Raw genomic sequence first — 11,917 nt, forward strand, 5'->3', positions numbered from 1 at the left:
CTGTTAATTGAATAATAAATCATACTAATGTCACACAGATATTTCAATATTTTCAACACGGTTTAGGAAGACATTTGAGAAACAGAGATGTATTAGAAAGAACTGTGTTCTGAGGTCAACAGCCTTAGTCATTATTAGGCAAGAGCTTTTAAGCTTCTAAGCAAGTCTTTCATATTCTCTATGCTCATTTCCTTATTCTTAAAATTTGATAATACTTTATCCTAAAAAGTGCTTTCTGTTTATTCCCCTAAGAACATTCAGCCTCATTCCAAGTGATTTTCATCAGGACAGCGGTTTTCATCAAATGTCCTTAGATTTGGAGGAGGGTAAGAGCTTTTTTCTCTCTCTCAGGGAAAAGCATGTCCCCAAAAGACATTCCACTATATACTCTGGCAAGTTACTTAACATGAAAAATTTCTCTATTTATTACACTTACCTGATGCGCAGAGCAGCGTGTTGAAAGTTTCCTCCTTGGCTATTCCTTCAGGCTTTATGTTGACAACAAAAACAAAAAAGTAAAGCGATGCTGAATGTACAGGAGAAAAAGTAAACACTTGAAAGCAAAGGAGAAAATGTTGGTGAAAAACTGGATTGCAGATCTGTCCACTTTCTTGGGAATGAAATGTTACTGTCAGATGCATATTAGATAATACCGTATGCAATAATAAGGCCTCTGAGACTCACAGAGAGAAAACTCACGTACCTCAACTAGTAAGGGCTTGACTACAGTGTCCTTTGGTGCGTGTTTTGGGACGTCAGTCACCTGATTGTCACACATTTCCTGAGAACGCACGGCTTCTGCGGTAGCTGTGAAATTCACCTTTCCTGGGGAATAAAGTTCTCAAGGAGTTAAACGGTGATTCTATATTGAACAGTTTCTTCTTTTTAAGTTTCCTCACTGTATCCAGTGGTTGGCTTCCTCTTGATTAGTATTAAAAGAGGAGAAAAAGCATGTATTGGGGTCAGTGCAGAAAACAAATCATCTCAGCACGTGAAGTGGAATTTGCTAATAGTGTTACTACTCACCCAGTGACTTTGGGGTCACAGTCCAGGACACGGTTTTCCGTCCGTTTCTACAGACACAGTGAGGTTCGTCATTCTTCTCTACTGGGATGGCCAGGAAAGCGGAAGAGACCTCCAGCTGCACAGTGACCTGTCCCCCACACCCAACCACGAGTTTGTGAAGAGACACAGAACAGGGCGAACACTGGGGAAGACGCTGGGAGGGACAATGTCTGTCAGTCCAAAGGTGCTGAGAAGCTGTGCAAACATGGTCAGCTCTACCAGACACCTTGTCGTTTAGGGTTTGAAATAAGAAAACTGAAAAACTGACAAGAATTAGGATACGTGTTTAGGGTTTAGCCCTGTGCCAACGGAAGAAAGAGATGTTTTCTTTGGTCAGAGTGAAAAACGTGAAGCAATCAGGTGGACATAATGTGTGAATTTAGGAATACACAGATATAGGAGCCTGAATGAATATAACCTTACCACCTTGGACCTGTCAGGTACCTTTGCTCTTAGTATCAGGTCTGTTCCAAATTTAGGATATGTCATAGGCAGTTCTGATTTCCTGGGTTACCTAGGAGACCTGGTAATGAAAGGTGACCATCTTCTATTCTTATTCACTTCCAGAGAAGTGCCCTTACCCGAATGCAAAAGGCCAAGTAGTTAAACACAGTGGCTTTGAGTGTGAAGGCTTCTCCTCGCACCACAGAATACGGGAGGGTGAGTTCTAGGAAGAACGGCTGGAAGGCTCGAAGAGACACAGTAGGAGAGAGGCCAAGCCCTGCGGTTCCAGACAAGCAGAATGCGCTGGCCTTCCACTCCGTGATGGTGTCAGGGACTTGCATCGCCAGCTCACTGCTACCTGATGAGCTAGTGAAGGGGCAGAGAGGAGGACCGTGAGCAAGTCTTTTTTTTTTTTTTTTTTTTTAACACAAACTATGGCTGATCCTGGAACATGATAACGCAGTAACTAGTTTGGTAAATGCGAAACCTGATCTAAGCGTTGGTGCTCCTAGTGAGGTCTTTAAGTGTTTCCTTTCCTCCCTTCCTTCCTCCCTCCCTCACTTTCTTCCTTTCTTCCTTCTTACATTCTTGCCTTCCTTTTGTTCTTTCTTTCAATCTCCCTCCCCTCCCCTTCCCTTTCCTTTATTTAAGAGGGATGGTAGCATCTTATTTCTACTATTTTAGTTATCTGTAGACCAAATTAGGAAAAATATTATCACTGTTTATTATGAGATAAACGAACTGTACACCTCAATATTTACCAGGAAAGAGCAGAGCAGAGCTAAAAGGATCAGGAATCAAGGATACCGTCAGCCATACACAAGGATTCAAACCCTCTCCTAAACTAAATTCCAGGCAACACACAACTTACTCAACTACCACCAAATTCCAGATCCAGGTCTCAGGGAAGTACTTCCGGACGATCTCTCCCACTTGCCATCTCTGAGGTTCGTCATAGAACATCTGGGACATAATTTCTGGTTCTGATCCAGGAAGACAACACACAGGCTCCAGTGTGAACCTCATTTTTATCATCAGTTTCTTATAGCTGCCTTATTTCTCAAGTGGAACAAGGTCATATGCTTGGGGAATGTTTATTATCGGAACAATTTAACCTTCAAGCTTGTTATTTTGTTAACTCTCCTATAGAAAGGCTAATCCTATTTTTTCTTCAAATAGAATCTAGAGCTAAATATATTGTTCTTTATAAATAAAAGTAAATGAACTGTACACATACCTCCTGAATCTAAAATAAAAGCTGATTAAAAGAAGCAAATGTAGCTCTGTCTAAGATGGTTATTCAACTGGTGAAGGGGAGAATAAAGAGTAATTTAATACACCAAATATTGCTCTTACACTGAAATTATGGTCACATCTCTTCCATTTGCAGTGAGAATAAAACAAGAGGAATGGATATTTGCTGATCAAGATGATTTCAGGAATGATTTTTTGTTTGTTTCAACATTGAATGAATATGGAGACATAAACAATAAGCAAGAGGATAAGGTAAAGTATGTGGTTTAGACAATGGGAGTCAAGAATGAAAAGACAATCCGCTTTAGATAGGCTGGAAGAGACTTCGCCAAAGCAGAGCCTAAGGTGATCACTGATGCATGGGAAGCAGAGGTGAATGGGAAGGCAGTCCCAGGAAAGGACCACACAAAAATATACACAAAGGTGGAAGGGAGATTCATGGGGGTAATAAAAATTTATTCTCTAGGATTTTTTTCTGGTAAGGAAATATCTTTAATGACTCCTTTGTTTTCAACTAGAACATTACTCCTTGCCTTCCCAGCCAATGAATCTGCTGTATTAAAATGTGTTTACTTTTTTTTTTTTTTTTTAAATTACAGAACTTCCATGCTAATTATAAACTTTTATCTTTAAAAGTGGTGCTACCTTTTAATCATTTGCTGTAGTTGTTTTTTGTTTTTACTTTTTTTTTTTTTTTAACACTTTTTACTTCCATCCTCATTTTTTATTAAAAAGTAAATTTAGCAGACATTCATGCATTCAGAGAAAACTTTCTCTAGGCCTGATGACGGTAGGAAAGAATTTTGAAAGTCAGGCCCTTTTCAACTTTTCCTCATTTCCAGGTATACTTGAAACACACTAAGAGACTATGCAGTAGTAGAATATCTGCCAAAAGTTGAATTACTCTCTTTTGTTCAATATTACAAAAATCACTTCAATTTCCAGAAGAAGATATGAGAAAGACCGTTACTATCCACATGGGCCTTCCCATTTCTCAGCCTGCTTTGCATTTAAAGCAGGAACATGGGCAGAAGTGATGTATACCGTTCCTGCTCCTGGCTGTAAGAGTCACATGCAACCTCCTTCCCAATGGGTCTGACCCTGAAAGTCACATTGGTGATGGCAGAGTCACCAGAGGAAAGCAACTGATTCTCTCTGATTCACTGTTTGCCAGGGAGCTGTTCTGAAGAGTGTCTGAACTTACAAGCAGATTTTCTATGAGCAAAAATCAAACTATTATATGCTTACCCACTGAGATGTAGGAGTTTGTCTGTTACTGCCATTTAATCTAATTCTGACTAATTCAGGTATTGAATCCACCATAGATAAGGAAGATGTAAAATGCCAAGACTATTAAAGGCAAAAACAAAAAGGTAGTTGATATTGACGTCAAAGAGAAAATAACAGTAATTGCTTAAAATCCTATATTTGAGAAAAAAATATTATTTGAGGTTAACTTACGAAGAAATTGCTGCAGTCTCAAGATGCAATACTTAGAAAAATAGCGAGCCTGGTCGGGTGCTGGACAGCAATGCATCCCTTTTTTCTTCAGCCGGGGAACTACAATTCCCAAGAGCCCACTCGGCGCAGCGACACCGCCTCCCGCCGTGGCACTGCCGCTTCCCCTCCCTCAGTCCCCGCCTTCCGGCTAGTCCCCTCCCCTCCCTGAGAGTGTGTGTCAGTGACCCAGAGGCGGTGTGCGGCGGACAGACCGTCAGGGGGCGTCGCCGCCACGGCCTCCAGCAGCAGCAGCAGCAGCGCCAGCCGAGCGAGCGGCGCTGTGGAGCTGGTCCCCAGCCCTCGGGGAGCGCGCCACAAAGTAGCCCTCACACCTCTCCCTGCATCTGCGGCTCCTCAGCGCTCGGTCTGCGGTCAACTTCCCCTCCCTGGGCTCGGCCGGCAGACGCGGAGGGCAGCAGCGGAACCGCGGGCTGTCTGCTCGCGCTCCCCGCGCACAGCACTTCACCCTTTCGCCTTGGGTCTCGGAGCCGCGCTGGGATCCCGGCCACCAGCTATTGTCCGGAAATAATGCAAAGGTGTCCCAAAGCTCCTGACCAGTGAACAAAGATTTGAGAAAGACAGCCAAGCTCAAGAAAATCATCCATCTAAAGCACCAGTAAAATATGGGGAACTCATTGTCTAGGGTATAATGGGTCTCTCCCCAATGGCGATAGAGGAAGGAGGAAAAGTAGGTTTGCTTTGTTTTCACCTAAGGCAAATGGGGTGAAGCCCAGCACCGTGCATATTGCTTGTGCTCCTCAGGCTGCAAAGGCAATAAGCAACAAGGACCAGCATAGCATATCGTATACTTTATCTCGGGCCCAGACTGTGGTGGTTGAATATACTCATGACAGCAACACTGATATGTTTCAGATTGGCTGGTCAACTGAAAGCCCCATTGATTTTCTAGTAACTGACACAGTTCCTGGAAGTCAAAGTAATTCTGATACACAGTACAAAGCACTATATCACGATTTGCCTGTAGAATAATATGTGAACGGAATCCTCCCTTTACAGCACGGATTTATGCTGCAGGATTTGACTCATCAAAAAACATCTTTCTTGGGGAAAAGGCTGCCAAATGGAAGACATCAGATGGGCAGATGGATGGCTTAACCACTAACGGCGTTCTTGTAATGCATCCACGCAATGGGTTCACAGAAGACTCCAAGCCTGGAATATGGAGAGAAATAGCAGTGTGTGGAAATGTATTTAGCCTGCGTGAAACCAGATCAGCTCAGCAGAGAGGAAAAATGGTGGAAATTGAAACCAATCAGTTACAAGATGGCTCGTTAATCGACCTCTGTGGTGCAGCATTGCTATGGCGTGCTGCAGAAGGCCTTTCCCACACTCTTACAGTGAAGCATTTAGAAGCTTTAAGACAGGAAATCAATGCAGCACGACCTCAGTGCCCTGTAGGGTTCAAAACACTAGCATTTCCTAGTATGAACAGGAAAGATACTGTAGATGAAAAACAACCATGGGTATATCTAAACTGTGGCCATGTACATGGCTATCATAACTGGGGAAAGAAAGAAGAACGTGACGGAAAAGATCGTGAATGTCCTATGTGTGGGTCTGTCGGTCCCTATGTTCCTCTGTGGCTTGGATGTGAAGCTGGATTTTATGTGGACGCCGGCCCTCCAACCCATGCGTTTAGCCCGTGTGGGCATGTGCGTTCAGAAAAGACAACTGCCTATTGGTCCCAGATCCCTCTTCCTCATGGTACTCATACTTTTCATGCAACCTGTCCATTTTGTGCACATCAGTTGGCTGGTGAACAAGGCTACATCAGACTTATTTTTCAAGGACCTCTAGACTAACAGACCATTGTCCTCCAAGACTACATTATAAATTTATAAGCTAAGTGAGTTGGGTTTTCAAACTTGTCCACATCACAGTTTTTCTGCTCTGGTCATTTGCATTAAGATGAAGATTTTTAAAAAACATTTATAATAAATAGTAGCAATTTCTAAGCAAAAATCTGGGAAACTCAAGCAAAGGAATTTCTGAAAGCAATAGTCTTCTGAATTCTGAGTTTTGAAAATATATTTTGAGGAGAAAAAGACATAGTCTAATTTGATGCCTTCCTTTTAGTGTTTTTGAATCACCCATCCTCAGTGCTGAAATTGTTCTGTGTAACAGAGTACTGTTGGTTCAAACTACGTTAGTTTACAGTATGTTGCAAACATTGTAAAATACAGCAACATGTATATTAACTTTTTTCTATTTATCTTTATTATAGAAAATACCTTAGAATGTTCTTGACAGAGTAGCATGGTAACGATGGTAGCACACCCTTGGTGTGAATGGTAGCTTAGTGAGCACCTAGCTTTAGGATTTGCAGTTAGGAAGAAGGACCAGAGAGCCTCTCTCCCCACTCCAGTCTAAATAATTTGGTAAATTAGAATACTTTGTAATTTGTAAGACCAAATTCATATTAATTACCATTGTGTGAAAGGTGTTTGTTTTTAACCACATTGAAGATAACCAGGAAAGACTTTTTCTTAATGTTTCTCTCAAGCGTAGTACTATAACAAAAACTTAATGCTAAGAAACATTTTATATGCTCCTTTGAAGAGGCAGTTTAATCTAGATTATCTATTTTTCTCCCATGATAACTAATCTGTTTGTAGTATCAGCAGCATTTGGCAAGTTTATTTTTTGGATGTAAACTGTGGTTCATCTGTTCACTGTTTCTAGAAAAAAGTCCTTCCCATAAGAAAAAGTATAAATTAGCAAGAAAGGAGAGTGACATGATTTGCTTTTAGAAAAAGAAATGCTTAGGTAATTTTTCTGTATTTCGCTTTATCCAGGCATTAGGAAATCTAGAGATCTAAAGGGTTGAATGACAAGAGTGCCCCCTTTTCACAGACCAGCCTTAACTCTGGGTTTGAATTCTAAGGGATCGCCACAGTGAGATTCAAGTAAATGTTTGCTTGGCAGATGCAGCTGAGCACCAATGACTGCAGTGTGGAGTGACCACTGCATGGTCCTTTTGTTCTCTAATTCCAGTATGTCCTTTGCTTCTGGAAGAAAAACAAGTTTCTTCTCTCCCCTCCTTCCCACCCTTTTTTCAAAGGCACCACAAGCATAAACAGTTGCACCACATCACATAATTTTTTGACACATGTAGAAACCAGTACACTTTTAGATTAGACAGTCTTTTTAAATATTTTGATTTGTTTTCCTTTAGTTTGAAAAGTTGTATAATACTTAATTGACGGTAGCAAAGTTTTATATATGGTAGCATAGCTTTACTTTATCCTATTATAACACTGTTCTGAATTTTCTTTTGGTTTTTTAAAAAAAACAAAACTTGTTGCTTAGAAGCCATGACCTATTTTATTTTACTTCAACTGTTGAAATTTCCTTGTTTTTAAAAATGATCATTTGGGTTCACTCAGGAAATGCATGTCAGGAAACTTGTATTATAAGTTTATTTGTTGTGATGTATCAGTAACTGCTGTTACCCCTTTTTCAAAGAAATGTAATTGATTTTAAAGTTTTCTAGATTGTCACATGCTTTGTGACTAATGCAAGAAATCAAGTCCTGTGTTGTATTTGTTCTAGTCATTTCTATTCAGGCTATATATTGTAGCTCGATTTTATTTGCAATTAATTTATTTAAACTAAGTAAATACTTTTCAAAATAGAAAAAAAAAAAGAAAAATAACTTTTTATCTTAAACCAACCCAGTAAAGCACCATTTTTCTTCTATTCTGTCAGACAAATAAATTGCACCCTTACCTCTTCTTGAGCCGACTTGATATTCTTGATGTGGACACAAATGTGACTTACGGATTTTTGAGTTGGTGAAAATATCTAATCCTACACACTGAAAAAAAAAATTGTTAAGCATAGTGGCAATCCACTCTTGAGACTAAATAATTGATTGACTTTGTACTGTACTTTCACTATTTTATATATAGTTCATAGGCACATCATGAAAATTACACATAATGAGGAGAGCTATTTATAAATTTGAGAATTACACATAATGAGGAGAACTTTTTATAAAAAGTCATAGAGGGTCAAGTTCATTCAGCTAGTATGTGAATAGGATTTGGAATTCAAACCCATTTCTGATTCTTATTGCTAAATATTGTCTGGTATACTCTAATACTCCTTAATTACTTTTTTTGCCTTCATAAAACTGAGTATCTTAGACTTAGATGTTTCCTTCTCTTTTTTTCTCCATGAAACAGGTGTCCGTGTCTATGTATGCATACACAGAGCTCTCCTTATGGCTTTCTTACAAGAGAGCATTTTTTGCTTGTTTCTTGTTATTTTAAATTGAAGGGTTGCATATTGGAGGTCGCTCTTTACAGTCTTAGTAAACTCTGTTTTGTTTATGTTTTATCAATCAGAAGATAGGCTTTTCCAGAATGTCTACACTCCACTCATTCCTGTGGACCTTTCCTCTTTTTTCTCAGTTTCTTTTAATTGTCTCAGATGTCTGCGTCTAAAACCCCCATCCAGATGCCCCCAGTTGTCTAGAGTCCACCTGTTTCCATCTTCCCTCTTCTTCAGTATTAGTCACAGGTAAATATTATTTGCTATTTTATCTCAGAGTATTTGGGAAACTGTGGGACTCTTGAGCATAGTTGTCAGTGGGGGTTGTGATACACAACAGAAAGAAATAAACCAGAAATAAATGTTCAAAGATGAAACAGCTAGTTAATAAACTAAGAAGTGTTTTTTCCGTCCTTCTACCACCGCATTTACGTTTCTGGAAGGTCCAGAAGAGAGAGATTTAAATTGCCTTCAGCTAAGCTGTAGACCTTTATCAGATGAATGATTTATCTTCCTGAACGGATGATAAAAGTTCTTAGTGCTGTTTGATAGTGATACGATTTAATTTCACAACCTGGATAATTCTCCTCAGTTATAGTTAATACTAAAGAATTACATTTTTAAGACATTCTAACATTTCTAATACAAGTTTTGTTAATCTTTTTTTAATGAAAGACAACTTTAAGTTTTCCTGGAATTTTACTGCCCTGTGAGGCAAAGTTTTGCACTTTATGTATTCAATCCTGAATTCGTTCAACAAGTGTTTTTTGTGCAAATGCGGAAATGATGGTCACCAACATGGTGCTTGCCTTTCTAAGGGTGTCAGATACATTGTGGAAAATATTTTGTTTTGGTTTTCTCACATATTGGAATCCCCAAGTCACTGAGAGGGCAATATGATGGTAGTAAGTAGCTTTGGGATCCATTTGGTTAAGGTTTGCAGCCTAAAAGTAAACCACTTGCTGTTTAAAGTGGTAGAGAAATTCATGTGTGCACATCTGTGTCCACAAAGTTCTCTGTCTCTGAGATTTCCATATTGTTCTGTTACTTATCGCTTTGATGGAGGGAGGAAATTAAAAATCCTAGAGCTTAGAACCCGTTGTTTCTCCACCTTAACAGAGGCGTAGAGATCCACTTTTGTTATGTTTTTAGGAAAAGGAATTACCATGAAGATACTGTAAAGTTCATACCAATCCAGGACCCGCTCTGTTACGTAAAGTGTTCCCTCATGAGTTATGCCTTTTGCATTGAGACAATCTTCACCATAGTCAACGCCAGGACTTCTAACTCTAAAGGTATGTGAAGAACTCTTTATTGGTAGCAAATTATAGACCTGCAACATTGAGAGAACAAAGAAAATCTTTTTCTTTTGAACAAATTTTTAAATGTGATAATCAAACACTGCATGTTCTCACTCATAGGTGGGTGTTAATAATGAGAACACATGGACACAGGGAGGGGAGCATCACACACTGGGGTCTGTTGGGTGGGGGTTAAGGGAGGGACAGCAGGGCGTGAGGAGGTTGGGGAGGGATACCATGGGAAGAAGAAATGCCAGATATAGGTGACAGGGGGATGGAGGCAGCAAACCACATTGCCGTGTGTGTACCTATGTAACAATCCTGCATGATCTGCCTATGTACCCCAGAATCTAAAGTACAATTTTAAAAAATTTTTAAAAATTTAAAATGCCTGCTTAACTTGAAAAAAAAAAAGTGATAATGTCCCAGAGGGGATTTAAAAGATTATGGTGTTTATTTAACACTCCCATGCTTACATGATGAAAAGCAACACAGACACTCATGGAGTGATATCAAAGGTCATGGATCCTAATTCTTTTTGTTGTGCAAAAGAAAGTAATATCTAGAGAGCTGAAATGAATCAGTCAATATCTCAAAATTCATTTTGGTTGAGTAAAAATAAAACTGTCTCTATTTCCCAGAAAAAAATGCCTACTTTTAAAAGAACATAGAAAATGTGGACATCACAGAGACATGTAATGAAACAATAAAAGCCACTCACAGCCCCCCACCTAAAACAATCCCTGTAAATACTTGTTTCACTTCCTTTTTCCATTTCATGTCGCTAAGGCTGTACCAAGTTTTCTTTTTAGTCTACTATGTTAGGACCAAGTTTAGCTTAAGAAAAATTGAGGTGCAGAGACAATGGAGAAATAATTCAATTCCATTTTGCTCTTGCCCAGAGCCTTGTGTAAGGCCACCTGCTCAGGTATACAGTGTTCAGGCCATTGAACACACGTGCAGACCTTCTGATCTGGCTTCTGCCACCTGTCATCTGTGCTACTGTAGTAACAACTTCTCAGCTGTTCTTGTGCTTTCATTCTTGCTCACGTACTTTCAGCAGCAAACATGATCTTTTCAATGGATTCGTCTCAATTGTCCACTCTCCTGCATACATTTCCTCATTGATTCGCCATTGCACTTACTATCAACTCCAAATTCCACACCACGTAAACAGAGCTTGCCATGACCTTCCCCGTTTTCCATCCTACCTGCAGCCTCTAGCATCCTCCCCTCTCACTGCTACGTATTAGGTGGTTACCTTTTCCTTTTCAGTACACTCCAAATTCACTCTGACTCAAAACCTTTGGCATGCTGCTTCCATTTATTGGTTAGTCTGCTTTGGAATCTCCACTATTCTCCAATGTAAAAATTTTTAAATTGCTCAACTCAACTATTTCAAAAATTTCTTACCACCTTTATTATTGATATCAATACTCTGTTTATTCTTTTTATAGTATTTATAAAAATCTGGAATTTTTACGTTTCCTTAGTAATCCTGCTCTCAAAATAATGTCCATCTCATAGTCAAGATGCAATAAGTATTTCTTAAGTAAATAAGTGAACCATGAAGCCCGTAAAATATACAGCTGTTCTGAAAGTGCTTCATTGCAAGAGACATTTTTAAAGACAAGATTGGAAATTCTCTTTTGTCCACACTTAAAACCAGTGAGTCAGTGCCTGGATTTTCAGAAAAGCATAAAATTTTTGCATAATTACTTGAAGTTATATTAGTGGTGGGTTGGGAAGTGGACTTAAAAGAAAAGAAATTAGAATCAAATTCCTCCTTTAAAATGTATTGCTTTTATCATCAATATCTTATAGCTGCCTTATTTCTCAAGTGGAATAAGGTCACATGCTCAGGGAATGTTTATTATTGGAACAATTTAACCCAGCTTGTTATTTTGTTCACTTTTCTGTGGAATGGCTAACCTTATTTTTAACATATTGTAGTTGTGTTTTCTTCATTCATAATATTAAAGTAGTAATACCCATTTAAAATAATTATTATTCATTTACTCATTAAAAATGTGTTGATAATCTGATGCACATAAGAT

At 39.1% G+C, this 11,917-nt stretch overlaps 3 protein-coding genes across 3 annotated transcripts in view; 1 reads left to right on the forward strand and 2 right to left on the reverse strand.

The window, feature by feature from the left end:
- LOC108291821 (pregnancy zone protein-like) overlaps positions 1 to 2,544 on the reverse strand; it is a 14,089-nt gene extending 11,545 nt beyond the window's left edge. Inside the window, exons 1-5 of the mRNA XM_037732747.1 lie at positions 2,381 to 2,544; positions 1,647 to 1,875; positions 1,027 to 1,153; positions 704 to 825; positions 437 to 488 (exon numbers count right to left, since the gene is read on the reverse strand). Coding sequence (XP_037588675.1) covers positions 437 to 488; positions 704 to 825; positions 1,027 to 1,153; positions 1,647 to 1,875; positions 2,381 to 2,544 — 694 coding nt within the window. The remainder of the gene's footprint in view (positions 1 to 436; positions 489 to 703; positions 826 to 1,026; positions 1,154 to 1,646; positions 1,876 to 2,380) is intronic.
- A 1,003-nt stretch (positions 2,545 to 3,547) lies between these two features.
- On the forward strand, positions 3,548 to 7,918 carry LOC108291813 (E3 ubiquitin-protein ligase pellino homolog 1-like). The gene is given in 5 exon segments (XM_037732739.1): positions 3,548 to 3,605; positions 4,316 to 4,696; positions 4,800 to 4,898; positions 4,901 to 5,215; positions 5,218 to 7,918. Coding segments are annotated over 5 exon segments (1,722 nt in total). The 3' UTR covers positions 6,087 to 7,918.
- LOC119468663 (alpha-1-macroglobulin-like) overlaps positions 7,460 to 11,917 on the reverse strand; it is a 9,153-nt gene continuing 4,695 nt past the window's right edge. Inside the window, exon 2 of the mRNA XM_037732745.1 lies at positions 7,460 to 9,892. Coding sequence (XP_037588673.1) covers positions 9,608 to 9,892 — 285 coding nt within the window. The 3' untranslated portion in view covers positions 7,460 to 9,607. The remainder of the gene's footprint in view (positions 9,893 to 11,917) is intronic.

The sequence above is a fragment of the Cebus imitator genome, unplaced genomic scaffold (genome assembly GCF_001604975.1).
Source record: "Cebus imitator isolate Cc_AM_T3 unplaced genomic scaffold, Cebus_imitator-1.0 Scaffold469, whole genome shotgun sequence".
Taxonomy (NCBI): Eukaryota; Metazoa; Chordata; class Mammalia; order Primates; family Cebidae; genus Cebus; species Cebus imitator.